Source organism: Lagopus muta, chromosome 16 (assembly GCF_023343835.1).
Source record: "Lagopus muta isolate bLagMut1 chromosome 16, bLagMut1 primary, whole genome shotgun sequence".
Lineage (NCBI taxonomy): Eukaryota > Metazoa > Chordata > Aves > Galliformes > Phasianidae > Lagopus > Lagopus muta.
In genome coordinates, this window is record NC_064448.1 from 7,793,697 (window position 1) to 7,820,483 (window position 26,787).

The following is a 26,787-nucleotide window of genomic DNA, read 5'->3' on the forward strand; positions in this document are numbered from 1 at the left end:
AAATACAAAATCCAGAGTGAGATTCCACCACACACAAACATATATGCACTTGATTCTGCGTATTTTGGTTTATTCTGTGAAATTAAGGAAAAACATCACCATGAGCAGAAATCTTCATGACATATTCATGGGCCAAGTTGTCCTACATTATGAGGAAAAGTCTTTAGAATTTCTAGCTTCTGCCTTCTAAAAAACTGTCCTATGTGCTTTGCAAGGGGCAGACTAAATCTCAAACTGAATCCTGGTACTTCTGAGTTGGACTAACAGTGCAGTCAGTTGTTTCAGGTTAATCAACCTGCCTAAAGTGCACCTTAAATAGTATTTTTTCTCAGTTCATCAAGTGTTGTGCTTGTACTGTGAAATACTGCATCCAAAATGCTAAAGGACAGGCCAGCACAAAGATCTGCCCATGGCAAAGGCAGGAAAGATTGCAGTGACTGAGCTACACCAGCTCACCTGCTGTCTGCTTAGATTACTGTTCTCGAGATCACCCCCTTTGTACATAGTTGTTACTGGTCTCCATTATATTAAGTTGTGAACAATGGCACGTTTACACTGGGTATTGTACTGTCTAGAAGATACTTCATAGCTTACTTTGAATTTGAACACTCTTTGGCACTTTATAGTTCTCACTTACTTATGAATCAGGGTAACAGATAATTTCTACCAATTATTAAACTATAATCTTTATTGTGAGGGTTTCCCTCTTTTGTGTCCCATATGGTTTGATATGACTTCAATCCTCTTCTGATTTAGCTTGTTGGATAAATGTGTTTGAAACTGTATATGTTTTTTGACTCTTCTGACATTAGCCAATGCACCTTTTAAAAATGTTGTCACACAAAAATTTTGTGCTTGTCTTTAAAGCCTGTTAGCATAAAGTATGACCAAATAACTTTAACTGCCCATAGCATAGTTCTTCTGAGTGAAGAATTGCAATTCTGGGTCTCTCAAAAGTGCTATTTAAATTTTAGGAGAAACAATTAAATTCAAGAATCCTGGTAGAAGAATACTTCTAACAGCTGTAGTTTGTCCCACCAGAATACTCTCTGTGTTTGGAACTGCAGAGCTTTAGGCAGCTGCAGAATGGCTTTAATGCTGTGATAACTGTTGTAGGAATTTGCAGGCACTTTGTTCAAAATTCATCAAAAAACATCAGACAACCCCCATTACCTTTACTGGGACCATTTCCAGTGCCTTACAGAAATTGAATCTTATGCAAAAGGAAGAAATGTTGATTTCATAAAGTTGCTTTTGTTGGTGGAGCTATTCAGAAGTGCACATAAGCATCTATATGTAAACAAGACATCTTAAATGTAGAAGGACCAGCTGGCCTATGAACAACATGATGGGGGAAAAATACTGATTTTAATTATCATACTGATGTTTTAGTTTCAGATAAGCACCAGTTTAAGAATGAGCAGGTGATGTACAGATTTCGCTATGATGATGGAACATATAAGCCAAGAAGTGAGTTGGAAGACATCATGTCCAAGGTTTGTGTTACAGTGCTTACTTGAAAACTAGCGATTTGCAAAAGAACCTTCAAAAGAGTTTCCTCTGCCTCTGAATGTCAGTGTCACGTTGTGTTGGAGGTCCCTGGGATTGTTTACCTTCATTCTGTTCAGTTAACTGTACTAATGTCAAAGGAGACATTCACTCTAGGGAGAGGAAGCAGAGGTTAGCCATAAATAACAATAAAGTTGTCACCGCAATCAAGACTGCTGATTAAAATTCTACTACATTGTAACAAAAGGTCTTAGGAGAAAATAGTATGCTATAATGCAAAATGTCTGTTGAAAATCTGAGCAGTATGATTCAGGGAGTCAGAAGCCATCAGTATTTAACTGCATTTCCTGATAAATATATGTCAGATGAGTTCTGATGACCCATATCTGCCCATAAACCTTTTTAATGCATTTCATTTCTTCTTATGGAAATTAGATAACGGGTTAATTGGGAAGAAAGATTAATGGAGAAAACGTTGGAGTTGGTTGGAGAATGAAGGGCAGATTTTTGGGGTTCTGAATGCTGGGAAAGAAGAAAATAGCTTGTCAGAGTATAAGGGATTTGTTTCGTAGAACAGTTAATCAGTAGATAATTCTAGCTGAGCAGAGACATCAGTGTCCAGGTTTTTCTAGCTCTACTAGTCAGCATTTTATTTGTAAAAGAAAAAAATGGTAATAACATCTATCTATCTTTCCCTCTTCAGGGTGTTCGACTCTACTGCCGACTACACTGCCTGTACACTCCTGTGGTAAAGTAAGTTCACCCTCGTATTGAAATCCTTCTCGGGATAAACTGGAATAAGCATTTTTGTTGCTCTTTTATCAATGTGCTATTTATGTAATAGAATCTCAGCTGGAGAATCTTCTTGTGTCAGAATTAATTTGTGTTAGTAACAGCTCGTGTCTGTGCATGACTGGTACAAAATTGCAGAATCTCAGAAGTTTTAGAATCCATCTGGGTAGACTCAACGTTTTCAGCCTGTGTTCAGGCTTTCCTACTGATCCTTCCTTTTACCTCAGTGTTAAAAAACTGAGTTCCCCAGGCTCTTATCTTTCCATGTCTTATTCATGTCTTTTTGCTTGACAAGCCTAATGTTTCAGGAGCTAGCTTTTATCTAGCAGGTAGTTGTGCAAACCCCTTTTTACTTTTTGATCTATCGTTTGACCTCTGTTTTATTTGGCATTTTCAGAGTGCTGATCCCTGCAATCCTGTTAGCAGGGCGGGAAAGATCTACTTTCTGTGTTGCAACATTCCTAAGTCATAGGAAAATGACTTAGCATAGGTAGTGCATGAACCATGAGGATCTGGAAGAATCACAATTCACAATTCAATTATTTTGTGGAGAGCCTTGAAATATGATTTTGCTTAGCTCTTTCCCTGGCAACTTGGGAGTTTATATATAGCCTTTGTCTTTATAATTTTCTTTAAGTGAAGTCTAACGCTGGTGTATTTCAAGGAGAAGATGATGTACCTCACTTGCAGCAAAGCAAGCTTTGGGAGGATAACATATAAAAAGGAAAATGTTTCAGACAAATGTTACACATAAAAAGGGTTCTGACTATGTCTCTGATCTAATTCATGGGAATTTGTGAGAGCAAGAAAATGTGATCTCTGTTTACAGATTTGATGAACAATACTTCAGTTCATAGATAAGATACAGCTTGTGAGGAACGCTGTATTCCTCTGCCTTCTGTGAAGCAGCCAGGTTCTGCCAAAATTTTGATGGTTCCCACATCTGTTTGACTATTCACCTGCAGATGATGGTTCTGAACAGTGTTTTGTGGTACAAGCTCACTTGTTCAGGTTAGGTTGAAAAAGAGGAAATAATCAGTGAAATATGGATCATGATAAGCCTTTAAGTACTAGAACTGAAAGGCTGGGTGGGCCTGGGGCCCTAATGCCAGCTTATTCAAAGCTGTAGCCCAGGTCAGTATCTGTATGAAAATGTGGAGAGTTGCCACTCACAATCTGGAAACCTGTACTCATTTATACTGAGCATTTTAATGTTTTCCTTTATTGTTCTGACATTTCAAAAGCATATTTTCTCAAGATAAGATTGTATGAACAGAAAACTGCCTGGAAAACTCCTACAGTTTTGTGCTGGGTTTAGCACATTACTGGAAGACAACGTGAAAAATGTGTGTAAGCACTATGAGGAAAGTTTTTGTTCTGAGAGCACATTTCTGGAAATGCTGTCACGTTGTTTGTTTGTTTTTGCTTTTTTTCGCCCCCCCAAAGTTGTGAGAACCCCATTTCTGATTTCTCACACCCTGCATTCTATTTTTCTGTTGCATTTACTTATAAAAGGAAACTGAATGTATTTTTATCTGTAGGCGATTAGTAAAAGGAAAAGTTGAGTGGGATGAATTTCAGATGGTGGTTTGATATATTTTTAGAGAAAAAGGAAATATAAAATTATTTGGTACTAATGAAGAGGTTGATTTGACACAAAGACTTAAGACTTCCCTTGAGTTGCCATTACAGATATAAATAGACTGTGAAATGGTCCCAGTGGCCATGAAAGTTTCGTTCTTTAGTTATGCCTGATTTTCCCTGAATTCTCTTTTTTAGAGACCGTGATTATCACCTAAAGACCTACAAATCAGTAATACCTGCAAGTAAGCTGGTGGACTGGCTTATTGCACAGGTACGGATTTTTTAAGACATTGCTGTCTTTGAGAAGTAGCTTAATTTTTCAGTTCCATTTAAAAGTAAATATAACACATTTCTCTAGAGGGCATTTTAATATAATTGAATATATTCAATTTCTTTGAATTTACACTCATTTTATTGCTCATGTGGTCAAAGCTTGTTATTTGGCAGCATAAAGAAGAAGGAGGTCCTGTATTAGCCCTAGGAGTGGTGAACTGGTCGTTACTGCAGACCATTTCTGTTTCTTGTGATTTCTTTTTTGAAGACATTAAATGCAGTGTTCATTTCTTATAATCTAGGATTGATGTGGTACAAATTAAGAATGAATCTACAGCTTCATACCACAACCTGCACCATTATCTTTACAAATTGGAGTTGCCCAATACTTACCTTGTAATTACAGAGAAAAGCCTATAGATCAGGGTAGTTACAATTTAGCTTTCACAGTCTAAAGCAGTCTAAGGGGAGAGTATGTCCCCTTGCTCACTGCCGTAGGGTCTACTGCATGCTCTGGTTTTGTCTTAAATGATGGTCTGATTTACAATCACATCAAGTCCTATGCTGCCAAAATGGCACAGAAGGTGACTAGTTTGAGTTAGAGTCAGACCTCTGACTACCAGGGATGTTGTTCGTCAGAGATGTTTCCTATAATTGCACATGACATCCTTCTATGTTAGTAAGATCGCTATAATTTAAGGTTGTTCTGTGCTAAATAACTAAATGAGAATGGAGTAGTTGATTGTTTTCCTATTAAAAGCATGGAGGAGAGCAAGCACGTTAGTACTGAAATTGTTGTACCAGTTACATGTAATTTAACAGTCTTCATGGAAGGCTGAAGGAAAGAAATCTGCTTTGGCCAAAAAACAGAGCTGAAATCAGACTAATCTGGCCGTTACAATAACTAATCAATACCACAGACAGTAGAAAGACCCAAATGTCAGTGTAAAAGATCACCTCTCCCTCTGGGAAAAGGTTGCTCATTTCCTTCCCCATTTTTTTTCTTTCTGGTGTGTTAGTATGCTATTAGTTCTCTATTTACTGAACTTTTAGATTAAGATTGAAACAGTTTGTACTAAAACCTGAAATGGAGATATAGAATTCTGTGTAATTTGCATTATGCACACATGTCCATGCATACACATACACTGGTACAAGGATGAGGGGAAATTTTCTGTGCTATGTTAAAAGGGAACATTGTTAAATATTTAAATCACTGTCTACAGCTTAGATGAGTTCCAGTCTTTTTAGCTAAATCAGTTTTTGCTGCTGAATTCTTACAAACAGTAGTTTGCTTGCAGCTTTCATACCTGACTGAATTATTTTCAATTGCTATGCTAGCTAACAATAGATTTTAGTGAGAGTTGTTGAATGCTCAGCTTTTTGCAAAGGTCTGTTTATTTAACTGCTCAAATATCAATGTGTCAGTTTAACATTAGGCATCTGTTCTTGAAAATATTGGTGATGGTGCCTGATTTGATAACTGCCTGTTACTTTCTTTAATTAGAGAATGCTGTTTTGCTAGGGGAATGTTTTGAGATCAAGCATCAGGAATAAGCTGATCCAGTACGAATTGCATATGATTTATGGCCTTCCTACACACATATTGCTGTCTAAAACACAAACCGATATCTAAAGGTTAAAAAAATAACTGTAGGAGTCTCTTATCTTTCCGTTTATTTACAATCGAAAGAATAAATTAGATTTTTAAGTCCCAACCTCTGTAAACTACCCATTGATCCCATAAATTATTGTAAAGTAAGCCATGAGAATTGTCACATGGCAGGCTGTTAAAAATGAGGAAAGACTGACAGGGATTTAAATTAATTCTATAAGAATTAAACTTCAGGTGCACTGAAGTCCTTTGCTTGCCTCTCCTTGTGTGATTACATAATCCTGCAGTTCCTCCGGAGTTGCTCCAGTCTTTTTCTTGCCTATACAATAGTACTTAGTTCTTGATTTGCAAACGTCATGACTATTTCTTGCTCCTTAGAATAAGAAGGTCCTTAAACAAGAGCCAGTAATGTAACTGACTGAAAGAACTGATTCTGCATTTAAGTACTACCTTTACACCATAGTATTTTTTTGCCAGTATTTGCCTGACAAACAGCTACTGCTCCACTTAACAAGGGTGTGAAGCCCACAAAATTTAATGCAAAATGTAATGCTGTTTCTTTCAAAGTAAATTTGTAAGTCACCTTTGGTACCTGCTTTGAAATACTACACTCAAGGCTTCAGGTAGTGAGCAACTGAATCCTCTGTTTGTCAGACTGCTGTGTAAGGAAATAGAGTGCTGCTGCAGTTTTAACCAGCCTGACCTCTGGAGTTTGCATGCAATACACTTTTTTTTTTTTCTTCCCTTTGGTTTTGAGTATAGATAAGATCTCTCAACCTCTCTGCCTGAGTTTTATTGTCTGTGCCTAATGGGTCCTGAAGTCTGACACTATAATTGAAATAAGAAGTCTTTACTTTGAGATAATGTTATATCCCTTTGTATGTTAAACAGCTGTATTCCAGAATCCTGGTCTTTGTCCTACTAATTCCTGTCAGAGGGAAAAGATGCATATATAGGAACTAATGCTATTTGGACAAGGGGGGTAGCTATATAAATTGCTTGCTTTTGTTCCCTACCAAGAGCATTTGCTAATTTCAGAGCCACAAGTCATGAGATAGGGAGGGGAAATAATTTAGTTTAGGAAGTTGTCTGAGGTATAACGTTTATTCTCTTGTTTCTAGGGAGACTGTCAGACTCGTGAGGAAGCTGTTGCACTGGGTGTTGGACTCTGCAATAATGGTTTCATGCATCATGGTAATGCATCAATATCCCTCCCCACAGCCAATTAAAGGTGCTCTTTAGTCATACTAGCTGGCAGTGTTTGCAAATCCCTTTTCTATATACTGTGCCATATATACTGACATGCAAACAACTCCTGACATCCCAGCAGGTCCATATAAAAACAACCTTTGAACTTAATGTGAAATGTCTGAGCTGAGTACTCTCCCAAGTAAATCCCCTTGATACCAGCTATGGTGAACACTGCAGTGATTAGATGAGCTAGAGGGGGATTATTTTTTTGCTGCATCCCATTGGCATCTGGCCAATGCATAAACTAAGTACTGAACTGAAATCTCACTCAAGAAATGTCCAGTACAAAGTAAAATTGCCTAATTCTTGCAGCTTGGACAAAAAGTGTAATCCTTGAAGCTGAAGTTCTGAAGCTTCCAAATCTGAAGTAGCAAACTGCCAAGTTTAGGAATCAACCATCCTTAGTGCTGCTGCTGCTGCTGAACTAAGAAAGAAAAGAAACCACAACTGTATTGGTATCAAATTGCAAAGTCCTCAGAGAATAACAGCATTTGTCCAATAAGTTATCAACATAAGTCATAAATAACACTTTCTGTCTGTTTGAGAGCAGAATATTTTAAGTAACTAATAAAGAATTGATGTAAGAATAATTGATTTTCATTGAAGAATTTGATCTCTTTTGAATCCATGTTAACACTTGGCAGTCACAGCACAGTTTGGCAAGAAGTTCCTCAGCAAAGTATGCATGAATGAAGAAGTAGTTCCTCGAGGTTCAAAGTTGTCACTTACACCTTTTATTTTGTGGCCTTCCAGGTCTCATACTTGAAAATACATTGAAGAACTCTATCATGCCTTCCAGAATTTTGTAGATCTCTTTTTCTTTTCAAACCATTTTTATTGAAAAGTCTTAAGCTGTTTAGCTGTCACTCTTTCCTTTAAAGAGATATTTTACTCCTCTTTCTTTCTTGTATGGTTTTACCATATTATTTTTGATATGGGACAGAAGCCCAAAATATTGAGTAGCATCTTTCTTCCAAGAGGATCATTTGCATTTTGTATGAAATATATTTGTCAGGGAAGTCAAACATGGTATCACGAACTACTATGCACTGCAAAGCAAAGTATGCCCGTAAAATACAGTAGTAGCTTAAAAATATAGAGCTGAATAGTTTAGTGATGGGGATGGCATCTGGTCTTTGGTCTATAAAGACAGGGGAAATACTTAGGATTTCCATTAACTTTCTTTTTTTGTTTCTGTTTTGTTTCTTGCTCTGTGTAAATGCTTGTATGTTTTTCATATATGTTGTTTCCAGTTCTGGAGAAAAGTGAATTTAAGGATGAATCCTTGTATTTCCGCTTTTATGCTGATGAAGAGATGGAAGGCACCAGTTCCAAGAGCAAACAATTACGTAATGACTTTAAGCTTGTGGAAAACATCCTGGGAAAGGGTCTTCTGGTAAGAAATATGTTACTGCAAACTTTTATTTTTGTATGAAATTGGTATTATTTTGTGCTAGAGAATGAGAAGGAAAATAGTGAATAGAGTAGAATAAAAATTGGAACTACAGTTTAGCTAGACTTGTCTTCACTGCAAAAATACTAATTCTTCAACTATTTTGCTGCAGAACTCCAATTTCTGCAGTTAAACTCTTCTAGCTAGGCAGACTACACAACTTATTCAAGTAGCAAGACACATGAGTAAGTTGCAGGCTCCCTTCTCTAGCACATTACCAGACCTACTGCACTACCTGAAAGCTTACAGACACCCACGACAAATGCAAGTAAGTTCCTGCCTATTTCTGACAGGTCTCAAGAAAAGAGGAGTCTCACAAATATGAATGTTTCATCCATTTCACAGCCAGACCCATTTCTTCTCCTGTAAAGCCCTTGAGAGAGGCATTCTGGAAGTGAGCTGGGACCAGGATGTTGTCTTAATAGCCCTGGAGTTTGCTGAGCATGCATCACAGTGTTAGTGTGGTGGAGGAGAAAGCAGTGAGCAGTACTATCTTGGGAGTGATCTACCACAAAGTGTAAACACAGTTTAAGCACCATTATAGAGGCAGTAGATTCAGAGAGGAGTTAAACAACTGATCAAAACACAGATGTTTTGAGGCATCAAGTGATGTGAATATGCCCTGCATTGCTGGATCAAATATCAATCTTATTTTGTTTTACAGAAAACAGTTTCAAGAAAATATTGTTCTATATGTTAATTCTTTTGCAACACTATTTTCTACCCATATCCCTTACCTCACTGAATGCCATTACAGTTCTTATGGTGCTTGGATTATTCTAATGCTGCTTTGCACTTGACAGTAGTTGGATTGTGCATGCTTTCTGTTTTGAGGCTTCAGGCCCATCTTTTTCTCCCTTTGAACAACAGAATGCAGGAGCAGGATAAAAGCTTGAGTCAGAAACTACAAAAACAGAATTGTTGGAAAAGATCCAGAGGTCCATTACATGGGAAAATTTTCCCTGTGGTTCACATGAACTTTACTGTCTCACTGTTGCCTTGGGAGACCAATCTGTGTTTGTCTCAATGGCAAGAAGTAATATTTAAAGCACCACGACACCTCAGAATTGTTGCTCTATGCATCCTGTGCTGGAGACTGGAGTGTCAGACCAATAAGATTATTCTCCTGGAGAAGTGCTGGATAAAAGGCAGCAGTTAAAAGGTGTTACGCTTTGGGTGCTTTTTCCCCTGTGATTTGCAAAGCACTCAGCAATCAGTTGCACACTGAATGATGGGAACTGTCATTGTTCAGGTATTTTTAGTTCTCTTCCTTATCAAGACATGATTGAAGAAACAGATTGACTAGTATCTTCCATTTTTTTCTACCAGTTCAAGGTTATCTGTTAAACAGAAAATTCCAAAACCCAGCAACTGTATGTTAGTCTTGAAATGAGAGATTTAAAGCTGCTCAATTCTGTTTTCTGTTAGTGTAATGATAATTTATTAGGATTCACTAAAGGAACAGAACAAACTGAAGCCTCTTAAGCTTCCCATTCTCCAAGTCCACCATAGGAAGTTTAATGGAGTTTCTTCTGTGCTGTTTTTTGAGAAATACTTCTTTTCCATGAAATCCTTGTTGGTTTCTGCAACAAATCCTATCCATTCATCTAAGTTTGCTCTATCACAGGAGAGCTTGAAAACAGAAAACAACAGAAGCTTTGGTGAATATATCATTGGAAATATCAAGGGAAAACAGTGCTTTGTTTGAAATAATGCACTTCAAACAAAGTTTGATACACATTTATTTGTGCAATTGTTTCTTACTGAAGGACATAAATCTCAATGCACTGAAAAAATATACAACATTCTTTTATAGTTGAAAAAAAATTTGGATTTTGGATTGATTCCAAGCATTGTGGCTTGGTTATATCAGTACGCTGTGAACTTGTGATCAGCACATCTATTTGTTAGCCCAGGCCAACTGCAATGCAAATTAAAGCTGGTATCAAACAAGGACAGATACCCAAGGTAAATGGTACATAGACAATGCTAGAGTCTGCAGAAGACTAATATACTGCAACACACCTTTATATGATATATTCATATATTTATCTGATCTCAAAAGAAAAGCATTTCAGTTGATTTCAAAGGTGATACCTGTGTACATTTTATGCAGCATTCTCAAAACCTCCATGCTGAATTGGTGATCTGGACTCTACGTCTAAATCTCAAGTTTCCAGACCTGGGCATTTTTCCAGGGCATCCAGTAGCTCCCAGTAATGTGCTGCAGTAGCTACAGGAGAGTAGTTGCACTGTCACACTGCAGTTCACAGCCAGCGCTGTGTCATGTCCTGGAATTCAAGTCATTCAGGGGCCTGAGTACAGAAGTGTGACCAATGAAAGCCAGTAGTTTGAGCACAGAAGTCAGGGCTACCTGAGTTTTGGTTTAATTTCACGCTTGAACTCACTGTATGGTCTGGGCAGGACCTCAAGTTGTTCCATACCTCAGTCTACCATTCAAAAATTGGGATACAAAATCTCATCTATCTGCCTATCTGCAGGACTTCACCACTGCTCATGTTCTCTTGATATTAGCATGACCACAAGCAAGATGTATGCAGTGCTAGAAGCTGCCCTGCAGCTGAGGATGAGCTGATAGGAAACTGCCTCACACCTGTGTCATCTTCATGCTCCTAGAAATCTTCCTTCATAAACAGTGAACATCTCCATGCCCCAAGCACTTTCTGACACCATAATTCTCCTCATACAGGAAAGGTACCACACTGCTAACTGCTGCTCTCATGACCCATGCGACAAAATGCTTTGTGAATGTAACAGACACAGGTGTAATAAACCTTCCTTTGCATAGCTTTTCTTCTCCCCTCTTTTCCCTCCCATCTCTGCAGAAATTCTCTCTGAATAGCTTCTGACTATGTTTGCCCTCTGTTTTTGATTAAAAAGGCTTATATCTCATATGGGTACCTTTTTTAATGTGGTTGTTTTTCAAGATTAAGCAGCTGCTTTCTTAATGTTCAAAAGAACCGATTGTATTTCAGGGGCATAGAAATAATTCTTGTAGTGGCAAGTCATTTAATTGGTTTGGACTCCTTAGGGATGAGTGGTAATCAGCTGGGGAATTGCAAGGTATTGCTGTTTTTTAGCAGAGAATGAATCGTAGCCTTCTCCCAAGTATTGCATGTAGAATATTATCCATACTTTACATTTTCATAAGGGTGCTCCTGGTACAGAAACATCAGTATACAGAATGTCAGATTTCTTTCTTTACAACATGGTGATAAAGCTCCAAATGTTGATGCATTTGGGGATTCTTAAATGTGTTTTGGTTCTTTGCTTTCAAACAATACATTTTGCAGTACTAAGAAACAGAGGAAGACAGGTTAGTAAAAATGCTAGCATACAGAAGGTATTCATGCATTTTAATGATAGCTGCATGCAAATGATCATGTAGACTTATGTAGCTGATGGATTCTTAAGTTTTGCAAATCAAAGCCTCTAAATTTTTAAATACATTTTTTGCTTACGCTTTCAAAGTCCAATCAAAGAAACTGAGCAGTTCTTTCAAATGCAAAATGAGAATTGGATGGTAAGGTAGCCTAAAAAGTTTCTGTTCAATTCCAGACATGTAGTGCTGTAAGTACATGTTGGATTGGGTTGAAACTCATTACACCTGCAATACTAAAAATCTAACTGGTGGTGTACTCATCTTATTAACAGAGAGCTCTCCTTGTATTGAATGTACTTTAAAGAGCATTGTTTCTGAAAATATTTTATTAGGAATATCAAAGAATGGCATTTATCTTTTTTACTTTTCTTTCTTTCCTTTTTGTCATTTAATCTAAATGTCCTCTAGAAGGATTTTTGCTTTGCAGGTCTTTTGTGTTAAGCATTATTTTAATGTGGCTGTAGGGCTCTTGCAAGAAAGGATGATTCTATTTCTTTAGGTTTTTTTCCTAAGGTTAAATCCTGAAAAAGGACAACATTTTAAGATGATTGACTTTAGTGGTTAATGGGCAGTATTCTGAGATAGCAGGAATCATCAGAATCAAGTAATTCTTCATAGTGCTGTTCCTAGTGGCATGCTAGATTATAGATAGCTTTATTTCTCCTCTCAACTCAATTCTGATTCATTGAATAGCTCTTAAATTTGTAGAATTAACTCACAGCAAGATGTTTATCCGCTAGAATTTCTATTTGTCCACTTACCAGAGGCCAGGCTTAGTTCATTTTTTAAAATGGTTAGTGGGTTATTAAGCTTTTTTCATTGTTAATAAACCACTAGAAAAGGATGGGTGAATGATGTATTTGCCATAATTTGTATGATTTCAAAAAAATATTGATAAGGTTGGTCTGTGTGACCTCAGTGCAAATAAAAGGAAGCAGATTCCCAGAAGCAAGAACAGCAATCTTCTCCCAACCATAAAGTGTACAGACTGAGCATGTTGCGTGAGTCTTGTATGTCTTCCTGCAGTGTTCTCTCTTACACATCACAACTGATATGTAATGATTAAATCGAGCTGACCAACTCTTGTGATGTAGATTTATGTAGAATTATCTATAAGAAATAGGCATAAGATGCCCAATTTATGTAAAATGGATAGCAATGAGTAAGTCACTTCAGTTTGGTCTGTAAGTGTATTTACTAACAGAAAATACAGAATATTAATGAATTCTTGAAAGTTGAAATAGCTTACAAAAAATGAAGGGCTAGAATTTTAAACCAAAAGCAACTGAGTAATGAAGCATGCATTTTTAGTGGGAGATTGATTAACTATTGGAACAAACCCTCACGGGGGTGGAATACATTCTTCACTTCTTAAAGACTGCAGATCATAGCTGGATAACTGCCAAGAAATTCTGCTTTAGTACACTAAGGGGATCAGTGCAGAAATAATAGATTAAATGTAATGGCTCGTGTTATGTAGGAGTTCAGACCAAATAACCCAATAGTCCCTTTTGACCTTAAGATCTGCAAGTGTATGTCAATCATGGCTTTAAATGAAAAGTCCAATTTCTGAACTTCATTCTTCAGCCTTTCAACTCACTCCATATTTATGAAGTGTTGCCTGGTGCTCTTTTTGTTTTTAAGATTTTACCTGAGGAGGATGACTATGGATTTGACATAGAAGAGAAGAACAAAGCAGTTGTGGTGAAGTCAGTTCGAAGAGGGTCTTCTGCAGAGGTAAGGCCTGATAATTGTAAATATTTTGGTTTTCCCAGCTAATAATGTTTCTGTGTTTTAAAAAGGTATAAAACTATCCTCTTAAAGTCTGTTTGTTTTAAAGGCAGCTAACAGAAAATTTGAAGTCTTCTACAATTCCTCTGGTAATAAACTGTTTATGTAAATTACCAAGGGTTTTGGCATCTGTTAGAGACTTCCTTGCTGAATATTTCTCATAGATGACAGACAGCAACAGTATCTTTATGTGATGGTAGGATACCTCTGGTTCATAGAATCATAGAATGCCTGAAGTCAGAGGGGACCTTGAAGACCTTGGACTACCAACCAACCAAAGTTCCCAACTAACCAGGTCAGGGTCCAGGGCCTCATCCAGCCTGGCCCTGAATGCCTCCACGGTTGGGGCACCCATATCCTCTCTGGGCAACCTGTTCCAGCACCTCACCACCCTCTGAGTAAGAAATTTCTTCCTAACATCTAGCCTAAATCTCCCCTCTTGAAGCCATTGGCTTAAAGCCATTCCCTCTTGTAATGTCATTATCTGCTTGCACAAAAAGTTGATCTCCCTCCTGCTTGTAAGCTCCCTTCTAGTACTGGAAGGCACAATTATATCTCCCCAGAGCCTTCTATTTTCTAAGTTGAACAAGTCCAAATCATTCAACCTTTCTTCATAGAAGAGGTGCTCCAGCCCTTTTGTGGCCCTATGAACCCTCTCCAACAGCTCCACATCCTTCCCATACTGGAGTCCCCAGGCACAGCACTCCAGATGGGCCTTACAAGTTAGTGGGGGACAATCACCTTCTTCTCTCACCACCCCTCTTTTGTTGCAGCCCAGGATGTGGAACCAGATAAATCTGATGAGAGAGGGCAAGTAATGTTGGCTGGGGTAGTGGAGATGTACAACAACAAACAGGTATATTTGAGTGGAAACTTTAGATTTGTGATTTTCTTTCCTTAAAACATATGCCCTAAATTCTCTCATGAGAATTACACCTGTAAAGACAAGACAGGAGACTAAATCACTTTGTGTGGCAGCACACAGAGGCAATATTTCCAAATAAAAGTCTGGAACAACCATTACAGGATTTGAATGTCTACAGTCATCTGTTGATCCCATCTTTAGGCTACAGGTAGGCCTGGATGACTGACCAAATGCAGACAGCTGACTGGAGCATGCTGATTTTAGCAAGTAGGGAATGTCAAACAGGAAGGGATTTTGAGCTGAAACTTAATGCGGACTTTTTTTTTCTTTTTTTTTTAAATTTAATTATTAAATAACCTCAGTATTGCTAATTCTTATTTGTTTTGTGGTCACCACAGAAACTGATTCCATCCTTAAAATCAACATAGGTTGGCCAAAAATGTTATTAATTTAAACTTCCACTGTAAACCATTGCCTGATAGATAATCCCGCTGTCCTTGCTTTGGCAATCTGCCTGTGGAATATCCTTCAAATCTGCTTGTGTTTTAAAACAACAGAAGCACACAATTTTCTAAGGAATCTTTATCTTCCAAGACAAATTATTTGTGACCATAAGCCCATCTTTTCAACCTCAACATAAAATATTGCTCAATAAAAGAACTAAATCTGCATGTCTCTGAATTGGAGGCTCATTCTGGAAAGACCTGAAGTCTAATAGTAATGTATTTAATTATGATCTTGGGCTTTTTAATGGCTTTGTAATACCAGAAGGATATCCAGCATGTAATTCCGTGTGGTTCAGCAGCTGTAGGCCATTTACAGACCATATGCCTGCTGTCATACTTTTCAGGGACAAAAATTAAGACATACAGCTTTGCTTCACAGTGCCCACCACAGCGCATTATGTTCATTAGGACTGTCAGACTTTAGACCAGAGTACAATTCCAGATTCACCAACTGAACAAACCTATAGCTTGCACGGACTTATTAGAGATCAATGCATTGCTTTTCAGTTTGGCATTTTGATATCCTAGTACACCAGGGTCAAAATTGTCATGCACAGGCTCTGGTGGCACACAGCACTGAACTTCATGCACGTGCCACAGGTGGCTTTTTGGTTTTAGATATGGCCCATCTCATGCCAATCCCAAAATCACGTGCCTTCAGAAATACATTCCATAACCAGTCAGCATCTCCTCAGTTTGCACCTTACCTTCTTTCCTAACCTAGCTCACTTGTAGCTTAGTTACAGCTGGACTTCTTCCCTAGCTTTTAATCTTGGAGCTGGTTTATGAATTATATTCTATCAGAAGGAAACAACAGTAATAAAGATTATCCTTTTGGGAGGTGTTGTTGCTGTCTTACTGTGAACAATCAAGTGAGGAGCAGATGTCTGCTGTTTGAACAGCATGTGTTCGAAGTGCAGCCACTTGGCCAGTGGCCATGCAGATGAATTGCAAAGAACAAGCTGGAAGCTAGGAATAATGCTGGTGTGTGGGAAAATACAGTGGCCTGGATCCAGGCAGCTGCATTGAGTTGTCATGAGGAGCATCCATTATCCATAAAGTGCAAGTGCTGTGACATCGCAGGTCTTTACTCTTAGACAGGTTGTCATTTTGTTATTATCCTGCTTAGTTAAATCCTGATAGAGTAACAGATGTTTAGATTGAAGTTACTAGTTTGTAGGGATTCATATGGAGCTGTGTAAATTTACAGATCTACTATGATTATGTGTGCAGGTAGGTTTCCCATATGCACAAGCAGTAAGTTGGTAATATAAAGAGGTCATCCACTGCTAGAATGATTGCAGATATGCAAAGATTTTAGTTAGCTGCACGTACACTAAGTGTGTGAGCTGCTCTGAGAAAATCAGACCTAAGCCATAATGACTTTAGAAATGTATAGTACAATTATTACTTTATAATAAACTCATCAGTGTAAGTAGTTGGATTTGATGATCCTAGGGTCTTTTCCAAGCTAAATGATTCTATGATTCTAAATGCAAATAGCATGAATATTTCCTCTGAATAATAAACTTGACAAAATTCTATTCTAAGCTAAAATGCCTATCTACTGCTATTTATACATGCTATCAGCTTTACAGAGCATTATGCACAAAAAGGAAAAAACGTTAAGTGTGGGTACACAAGAGGACGTTATGAACTGTAGGAAGCTTAGCAAGTAAACCAAGGAGAGCACTTTGTAGTTTTCCCCATTAATTTTGAGGGGAAAAAAAAGAAAAAGTATAGGAAAGTGTAGATAAACTGATCTCTGATATATTTAGGAAGAGCCAAGCCATGTGTAGGCATTGTCAAAGTTTTTCCAGTCGTACACTTACAGATTTGTTTTTTTTCAGAGGTCAGAGTTACATATTTAAGAGATTTATGGAATACTGTTTAACTTCCTTTCTCCCAGTCAAGACATTTGCCAATGGCTTCCAGGCAGAACAGGGAAAGGGCTTGTCACATTTAGAAACAAGACCAACTGCTGGACTCAGAAGTAAAGGGAAATAATACTAATCCACAAAGGGTTAATAGTTGAAGCCACAGAGTCATACTTATTTATATATTTTTACTTCACTAAAAGGAAGTTTGATATTTTCTTGATATCCTAACACCCAATGCAGGTGCTACTATTCACATCTTGCTGATATAGATCACAGAAAGGTTTATGTTTAGAGTATGTTTAGGGTTGTTGTCCAGCAGGCAGAACAGGGGATCTGGATTCTATCATTGAATCTGTCTCTGACTAAAGTTAGATGAAAAAGTTAGGAATTAAAATGAAAACATTGTGTCCTTTTATTCTGATGAAGAGCAAGTACTTCACTTAAAGCATAGGCAGGATTATACTGCCACAGGTTGCATTTGCATATGGTACTAGGTATAGATTGTTTTTGCATGGCTAGGGACCAAAAACAACTTGTTCTCCTGTGCTCAGCCTGTAGGCTGTAGGAAATCACACTTCTCTATCTCACTGGGTAACACAGCTAGCCTCAAGTCTCCTATTAAGGAAACAAAAAAATGTGGCAGAAAAGTACAAAGCAAGATATAGATATCTGCAATGGGTTTGTTGGCGAAATCTGTTTTTTTTGTAAATGCAGATGACTTTTAAGGATGAATGATGAAGGATTTGATGAACCAATACAATATATACAGTTTTTTGCAAGCCTTGGAACTGCCAATAGCAGTCAAACCTCTCTAAACACACCGTGGAGCCTGAAATTTCAGAGATACTATCAATGATCCAAAGTTTCTGTGGTGTTGGTTTCATTTGCAGATGGCTGGCCTGCAGGCAGGAAGGAAAATCTATTCCATCAATGAGGACTTAGTCTTCCTACGCCCGTTTACAGAAGTGGAAACCATTTTAAGCCAGTCCTTCTGCTCACGAAGGCCACTTAGGCTTCTGGTAGCCATCAAATCAAAAGAGTAAGTGCTAAGCAGGGGGGGTTATTTTTCAATTATTAAATATGCTTTCTACAGTCTGTAGTGAGAGCTGTGTAAACTCTTTCCAATAAGAGACTGTTCAACAGGAAAACAGGGAAATGACAGAAATGATTATAGTACAAAAGTCACAGATTGTTTTTGGTGATGAATCCCATGCATTTAGAAATGAGTTAGGATATATGTTCTGGACATAGCAGTTAACTTTTGGCCTATTTGTGCAAAAAAAACCCTGACCCATAAGGGCTGTCATCTGTCACAGATATAAAACATCTCAGACCCTAATACATGTTCAAGCAAAAGTAATTTCCACTCTGTTGAAGCTTGCCTTACTTTTGGATAGCTAACTCTATCAGCCCATGCCATTTTCAGTCCATTATGGTACTTTATTATGAGGCATGATTCTGTTAATATCTTTGACATTGCTAAATTTTGTAACCCCCTAATTTCCTATGAAATTGAACCAGTTATCACTTGATGCTGGATTCTTGTCTGTTTATTTTTGTTGCAGAGATCCTCAGCTGCTGTAAGTCAGTACAGCTGTACTGATGTTTCCCTGGAAATGGAAATAAATAGGGATATGAGTACCATAGAAAGTTTCTGTCCTGCATTACTTGCTTAAAAATTAATAAACTTGCAACTCTCAAATTTTAATTAAGAAAGAGAATCTCCCATCTGCCTTAGAGAATGTAGATGTAGTCAGTGATTTCTTCAAGTCCCTTTATTTTTTATTTATTTGTAAACTATTTGGGTGCTTTCCTCTATCCAAAGCTCAGTTGTGAATGCCAAAGAAAAATGCTTTTAAAATTGCCTAGAGCTCTAACAGCTTAACTTAAAATGTTGTTTTCTCCTCCTCTTGATCTACCTGCAGGATCATTAAAATCCCAGATTGTCCTGAAGCACTTTGCTTTCAGATACGGGGAGCAGCACCACCATATGTTCATGCAGTAGGAAGAGGTAAGTAGGAAGTTTGTGGTATAAAAATAATTAAGCTGGAGTACATATATGTTATATAAGAGTATGTACATATACACCAAGCATGGTGCAAGTTTCTTTTTCTCCCAGCACTACAGAAATTCTGAAGGATAGACACATTTGTCTCATACAACTAAATTCTCTTCAAATAAGGACTTAGCAAAAGCCTTGAAAAGACAGCATTCAGCTGTTTTTCCTTCTTGCTGTTCTTTACCAGAAACCCTTTCCAAGCTTTTCAGTTTTCTCTTCCATAGTCAGAGTCATAGGCTTTTCTGCCTAACTCCCCTGCTGTTGTTTTTATCAGGTTCTGAGGCTGCAGCTGTAGGCCTTCATCCAGGACAATGCATTTTGAAAGTGAATGGGAGTAATGCATCACATGGAAATTATATGGATGTTCTGGAGCACTTTACAGCATACAGGACCAAACAACAGGAAGTGCTGGTATGAATACAAAACCTCAAAGTACATTAATTCCTCCTTTTCTTCAGTGTTTTTATACTCTATAAACGTTCATAAGAGCAACTTACACAAGCCTCTTTCAACTTGCTCCCATGCCAAATTCCTAGTGTAACCAAGGGAGCTGATTACAGTAAATCCCAGCTGTGTATAGTTGAAAAAGCATGTACCAATAGTATGTGTGTCAGTTCATGCACTACTAAACATTATTAGCTGCTTACTAAGACTAGAAGTGCACCCAGATACTGATTTTCTAGTCTCTGCAATTCAAGTACTGGGATAACGTTAATATTTCAGCCAGTGTAGAAGATAAAAATTAACTGGCAGCTAGATTAGTCTTTGTAGTCCAGCCCTATGGACACTGAACATTTTTTACTGGGGTCATAATTTCTTGCAAGGGATTGTACCAGTGGGTGTACAGAACACATGAAGATGCTGAGGAGGACAGAGTTCAGCAAGCAGCATCCAGTGCATATCTGAATGGCAGTCATCCAGGGTCCAACAAAGACGACACTTCACTGACAGCAGATGAAGATTTGGATCCACTTCAAAATATCCACCAGGAATCAGGTAAAGATTTTAGGGAAGATTTAGGGGCTTAGAAAAGGAAAACTGCAGTAGAAATATAAAGTGTTATGATTAGTCCTGAATATCTCTTGTGCTAGTAAAGCTTTGTAATAAAATGAGGTCTGTCAGAGGAAGTGCTCTTATCTTGCAGTTTATTTAGTAGAATGAAAAAAGAGATACACATAGAAATCATACCCCTGCAACTCTCTGGAGTTATGGGCTCTTTCCTGAACAGAAAATATGATTTTTAGGATCACTAAGTGAATTCTTAGATGTTTGTTTCCAGCAAGTGCCTTAGAGAATCTCTGTAATACGTAGCAATGTCATTTGTTATGTAAGTAGAGAAAAAAATATGTTGTTCGTCTGCTTTTTATTAGCTGTTATAGCCCAAGTCCCACAGTAAATGACATAGGGTCCTGTATGCTTGGGTAGGTAATGATTTGAGTTATTTTGTTGACTGCGTTTGTATCAAGCCATATACCAGAATCACACAGTGATTCTGCTATGTCAGCATACTCCCCACCAGAAAACCATTCTCGTGGCTGAAGGCCCTCTCTTGTGGCAAGATACTCAATAAAAGGCCTGAAGGAGACATTAACTGTCCTTTGAAAATCTAAGTAGGAGACAAAAAACAGTTTAAAATAATGATCAAGGAGGTTCCTCCTGTGAGATGTCTGGACTCTATTTTACGTGTTAGCTCTGTAGTTTCTACTATAGGCTATTAAAAAAAAAAGGTATATATTCTTATTAGAACCTGTAAAAAAAATGCAAGCAAAGCTGTGTGCACAAGTCCAGGCACAATTTAGAAGCAGATATAGATAACCTATGTTATTTGGCTGAATAAGATGTGTTTACACACTGCTAGATGCAGGATGCTAACAATTCAGGCTTGAGGTACTGCCTCTGTTTTTGATATTTTGATATTTTTCAGTTTGCTGGATGCCATAAAAGTAATCAGATCCCATCCCTTGTCTTCACAAAAGCCAGTTTTTGAAATGGAATAGTTCAGCATGTTTAAAACCATTTGGTAGCCCTTGCAAACTAGGAATTTATGGGCAGTAGCAGCTTGAGGGGAAGGTCTGCAAGTAGCTCCATTTTAACTTCATTTACATAATTTTGATCTGGAGTGAGTTTTCAGAGCGTGTTACCACTGTGTCAGCAAGAGGTGGGGGGGAACATATTTCTTCCGGCTTGGAAAAGTAGATGGTAGGGGAGAATACTGAAGCCAGATCCGCTCCAAAGGTCTGAGCCTGGATTCTCTGAATGCCACTGGCAACTTTTCCAAGAACATCTCTGCGAATCCCAGGTAAGGACTGCTGAGGCTGGTAGTCTGAAGGCCAAACAGTGCAGTTTGGCATTGCAACAGCAGGAGGGGTGCTTCTAAAGGCAAGGGAGGAGCAGTCCTCTGGCGAATCTCAATTTGATTAAAATTTAAATTTCTTCTGTGATGGCAATGTTATTGCCCTTATTTAAAAATGTCATCTCCTCACCCTGTCTCTGCCCTACCATCTCAGTCTTACAGTTGTACAGAAAGTACATCTGGAACACTTAATAGAATCATAGAATGGCCTTGGTTGAAAAGGACCTCAAAGATCACCTAGTTTCCTAAAACTTCAACAGAAAAGTGGCATTCTTCCAGAGGGTTGTTAGAAACAACAAGGCTCTAAGATTAGCATACTTCCCTTTGAAAGCTTCTGTGAAGGACTATGTATGTGAATGCAGAACAGAACTAAAATGGTGTTCTGTGCATAGATGTGCATGTGCGCACTTGGAAGAACATCAGAATCTGAACTGGAGCATGTGGATTGTCTAAAACTCTCTTGTAGTGGCCAACAGCAAATGTTTTCTTCACAATACCTTCCCAGACTCCTTGAGCCAGAAGTTGTATCTTTGTGTCTTTGCATTTAATACCTCTCATCAGATTTTTCTTTCCTCTGCATGCCTGAATTCATGTGTGCTGCTGAACGCCTCTAATGACTTATTTTGTTTCCAGCCCAGATACAACAGACTGTCAGCTCTCCACTGATAAGTGGTGAAGAAACACCTCTCATTAGCCTGACTGTGGATAACACTCACCTGGAGCATGGGGTGGTATATGAATATGTCAGCAGTGCAGGAATCAAATCCTTTGTCCTAGAGAAAATTGTGGAACCAAAAGGTTGCTTCTGTCTCACAGCAAAGGTACCTGACCACCATACATGGCCAGCTTCATTCCTGAACAGAACTGGGAAGAGAATAATATGGGCATTTCTCCATAATTGTCTTGTTACTTCAGATGAGGTAGCATGCAACTGTCTCAACTCTGCCTGGAGTGTTCCTCATTAAAATGGACTGACTCAAACTAGCTCTCATTTGTTGTGGGCAAGTGAGCAAAATCTTCCTAGGTTTCAGCTGTTGAGGGAGAGATAGGAGAGTCTCTCTGGAACTGAGAGGCGTTGGAATTCTTTCTATTTTCTGACAGGTAATGTACTTTTTGATGATACTGAAGATTAATTTCTTCAGGCAAGAATTTCCTTTACTCTTAAAAAAAAAATCAAGGTTTTTTTCTTTTCTCCATCTGATGGACTGGATGGATCACTGAAAGAATGAGATAGAAACATAGCTACTGGAAAACAACAGTGCCATGTATTTGGATCCATCTATGCACAATGATGAGATAATAGTAAATGTTTCTATCACATCCCAATGACATTACTGTTAAGCTCAATGAAAGTCAAAGTGTGCCAGAGCCAGATTACCTTGGCAGTGAGCAGTGAATATCTTGAGCAATTTGTTGTTCTGAAAGTTTCTGAGAAATGTTTTTTTGTCTGAGGAGTAGACAGGCTAATGGCTCTCAGGTGGTTATAACAGCAACTTGTTCTGAAGACAACCTTACTCAAGCGTGACATTATACAGGATTTACCATTAATTTGGTGGAATTCTGTCAAGTCTTACATAATTAAAATTCTGTCTTTTTGTTTAGATTTTAGAGGCCTTTGCTGCAGAAGACAACCACTTCGTAAGGAATTGCAAAAGGCTTATATCCCTAAGCAGTGCTGTGTCCACCATGCCCCAGTATGAGTTCCGGCAGATCTGTGACACTAAGCTGGAAAGCATTAGCAGGCGGCTTGCAAACTACCAAGAGGTACAACCCTACTAGTTATTGGAGCCTCAAGACAGTTCTGCCTAGCAATAACTGGGTTTTGATTGTCTTTATTAATGGATTCAAACAGCTTTACAGTAGCATGATAACAGCTCTATGTGTTACTCGAATGCAAGTTCCGAGGAAAAAGAACTTAACCTTAAATTGCTCCTTTCAGCTTGTCAGAGCTGTGAGTTGGAAAATATTATTGCAGGCTCATCTCCACCACGTCACTGTATAAATGTGGCCACAACAGGACGATCAATGTTTGATTTGTAGAATTAAGATGAGCATATGTACAGTATATCAAAGTGTAAAGAAACTAAGTGTGGTCTTCTGTGCAGTTACCTGAGCTGGTTGAAAAGAGTGCCCTAGAAAGTACTGCTAATTGCTTTCATTTGCTGTTTATGAGCATTTTATGGGGAATGTGCTGTTCAGCTGCAGCAGAATCATATGATTCTGAATAAGAAGCGGGAAGAGAAGAGGATTATCTACATTGCCTCATATATATATATATATATTTTTTTTTTTGCAAATGAAATAGCATATCCTTGCTTTATTTCTGCCAGTTTGCAGATGGATTAAAGACAAAGGTGAGCCCAGCCTTCAAACAAGCCATCATGGAACCACATTCTCTCAACAGCATGGATTTCTGCCCCACCAACTGCCATATTAACCTCATGGAGGTGTCATACCCCAAAAACACTACCTCAGCAGGGAGGTCGTTCAGCATTCGCATTGGACGAAAACCTTCTATTATTGGTCTTGATCCAGAACAAGGTATTCAACTTTCAAGTCATACTGATTTTTATTTGCATAGAAAGTTGCATCTTTACACTGCTCAGTGGAGTCAAAATTAGTTCCAAAGAAACAAAGTCTTGACATTACCCTTGTTTTCTCTTCAAAATTTTATAGTAAAATGATAATTGCTTGTGTTGTAATAGCAGTGCTAGAAAAGGTTCTGTGCTGTGAAGAGAGGCTACCTTCAGGCTGAAAACTTGTTCAATCAGATATTTTCTTTTCTGATTAGTAAATAAATTCCTTATCTTGGAGCTGGAAGTCTCTACTCTGTCTCAAGGGGATGTACTTCTTGAAAAGTAGCTGCTTCACAGCGTTTATCCTGCAACTTGAATACCTGATTTCCAGCATTTCCTCATCATAGTACCTCATAATGTGCATCTGATTCACTGTCTAACAAAGTCAGAGTTCAGGAATGTTTGGAAAAGATACAGTGAATTGTAGTCTAATAGTCTAACCAATCCACTGAAGAATATATTGCTTTTATTCAAAATGAATCAATAAAGAAGCCCCACTTAGTTGAAGATATTCAAATTCCATGGTATTTCAAATATAGCACCAAAATTGTCAGCATTTTAAAAAGAAAACATATTTTATCTTCTGTAATTACATCATCCTATGTCTTGATGTATGTGTGTCTTTATACATGTGTGTGTGTTATGTAAATGTTTTTAAATCTTGAAGAATAGTAACACAGACCAACTGCCAAGAGGTTGAATTCATTAACAACAAATGCATTTAGATACTCAAATGGGTAAAATGGATAGTTTATGAGTGCTGTCATTGCTCCCATAATTTAACCTGTCTCTGGACTGTACTAGATTCAAAACACCTAGTTGGTATGACAGGGACAGTGAAAAATAATAACAAAAGATTTTGTAATGGAATATAATTATATAAAATAATCATGTGACATTTTTATTTTTGTTTTAAATTCTACCTATCCTAAACTAGCATTTGGATTGTGAAGGTTCATGAGAGCCATACTAACTGGACTCTTTAACGTTTAGCAGGTACCGTAAATCCAGTCTCGTATACTCAACATTGCATCACCACTATGGCTGCACCATCCTGGAGATGTCTGACCCCAGAAGATGGAGATCTCGATGGTAGTTTTGGCCAGCAGAATGGAGGAACAAGTCAGGAAGAAAGAGGACTCAGTTTTCTGCTCAAACAGGAAGATCGAGAGATACAGGACTCATACTTGCATCTTTTTAACAAACTTGACATTGCAGTGAAGGAAATGAAGCAATACGTCATTCAGATAAATAAGTAAGTAAAGAATCCAATATGCACTGTGAAGAGCAAATCTGATTAGAAGGGAGATGTTAACCCCAGAAACCTCATTATCAGCCCCTACTCTTTTACTCTTATTACATTTGCATTACAGCTCATTGACTATTATGAAGTGTCAAACCTATCCCACGCAGATCCAGCCCTATGTTCACTATTGCCCTTTGCACCTAAAAATCTCCCTGAATTCAACAACCACTATTTTGCTTAATGTATACTATATTAGCAGGCAAGAGAACACAGAACACTGTGTGCCAGAGGTTTTGGACCTCTGTATAGAACCACCTTTCCCTGGAAAGGTGATGGAACAGCTTGTACTGGATGTCATCTCCAGACAACTGGAAGAAGAGGAGGCTATCAGGAGTAGTCAGCACGGGTTCACAAGGGGGAGGTCGTGCTTGACCCACCTGGTAGCCTTCTATGATGTTGTCTCTGGCTGGGTGGATAGGGGGTGAGCAGTGGATGTAGTCTACCTTGATTTCAGCAAGGCATTTGATACTGTCCCCCACGACATCCTTATAACAAAGCTGAGGAAGTGTGGGATAGATGAGTGGACAGTGAGGTGGGTTGAGAACTGGCTGACTGGCAGAGCACAGAGGGTCGTTGTTGGTGGTGCAGAGTCCGGTTGGAGGCCTGTAAGCAGCGGTGTTCCTCAGGGGTCTGTGCTGGGTCCGGTCTTGTTCAACATCTTCATCAATGACCTTGATGAGGGGATAATGGCCACCCTCAGCAAGTTTGCTGATGATACAAAGTTGGGAGGATTGGCTGACACACCTGAAGGCTGTGCTGCCATTCAGCAAGACCTGGATAGGCTGGAGAGCTGGGCAGAAAGAAACCGGATGAGGTTTAACAAAAGCAAGTGTAGAGTCTTGCATCTGGGGAGGAATAATTGCATGCACCAGTACAGGTTGGGGGATGAGCTGCTGGAGGGGAGCTCTGCGGAAAGGGACCTGGGTGTCCTGGTGGACGACAGGTTGGCCATGAGCCAGCAGTGTGCCCTTGTGGCCAAAAAGGCCAATGGCTTACTGGGGTGCATTAAAAAGAGCGTGGCCAGCAGGTCAAAGGAGGTGATCCTCCCCCTCTACTCTGCCCTGGTAAGACCTCATCTGGAGTACTGCGTCCAGTTCTGGGCTCCCCAGTACAAAAAGGACAGGGATCTCTTGGAAAGAGTCCAGCGGAGGGCCACGAAGATGGTGAAGGGCCTGGAGCATCTCCCCTATGAGGAAAGGCTGAGTGAACTGGGTCTGTTCAGCCTTGAGAAAAGGAGACTGAGAGGGGACCTGATCCAGGTCTATAAATATCTAAGGTGTGGGGGGCAGAATGGCGAGGCCGGACTCTTTTCAGTGGTGAGTGGAGACAGGACAAGGGGAAACGGCTGGAAACTGCAGCATAGGAAGTTCCGCACAAACATGCGCAAGAACTTCTTTACAGTGAGGTGACGGAGCACTGGAACAGGCTGCCCAGGGAGGTGGTGAAGTCTCCTTCTCTGGAGATGTTCAAGACCTGCCTGGATGCCGACCTGTGCGACCTGCTGTAGGGAACCTGCTTTGGCAGGGGGTTGGACTCGATGATCTCTAGAGGTCCCTTCCAACCCCTACAAT

The 26,787-nt window shown here is 38.8% G+C and overlaps 1 protein-coding gene across 4 annotated transcripts in view; it reads left to right on the forward strand.

Moving 5' to 3' along the window:
- The window catches only part of PREX1 (phosphatidylinositol-3,4,5-trisphosphate dependent Rac exchange factor 1), a 154,128-nt gene that overhangs the window by 105,612 nt on the left and 21,729 nt on the right, over nucleotides 1-26,787 (forward strand). For 3 of the 4 annotated variants that reach the window (XM_048963214.1, XM_048963211.1, XM_048963213.1), the window contains exons 12-25: nucleotides 1,393-1,496; nucleotides 2,213-2,262; nucleotides 4,081-4,156; nucleotides 6,895-6,967; nucleotides 8,278-8,420; nucleotides 13,525-13,617; nucleotides 17,813-17,961; nucleotides 18,848-18,933; nucleotides 19,256-19,392; nucleotides 19,806-19,977; nucleotides 21,968-22,155; nucleotides 22,937-23,098; nucleotides 23,665-23,875; nucleotides 24,904-25,165. In XM_048963214.1, coding sequence (XP_048819171.1) covers nucleotides 1,393-1,496; nucleotides 2,213-2,262; nucleotides 4,081-4,156; nucleotides 6,895-6,967; nucleotides 8,278-8,420; nucleotides 13,525-13,617; nucleotides 17,813-17,961; nucleotides 18,848-18,933; nucleotides 19,256-19,392; nucleotides 19,806-19,977; nucleotides 21,968-22,155; nucleotides 22,937-23,098; nucleotides 23,665-23,875; nucleotides 24,904-25,165 — 1,906 coding nt within the window. The remainder of the gene's footprint in view (nucleotides 1-1,392; nucleotides 1,497-2,212; nucleotides 2,263-4,080; nucleotides 4,157-6,894; nucleotides 6,968-8,277; nucleotides 8,421-13,524; nucleotides 13,618-17,812; nucleotides 17,962-18,847; nucleotides 18,934-19,255; nucleotides 19,393-19,805; nucleotides 19,978-21,967; nucleotides 22,156-22,936; nucleotides 23,099-23,664; nucleotides 23,876-24,903; nucleotides 25,166-26,787) is intronic. The other variant, XM_048963212.1, reaches the window with a different exon arrangement.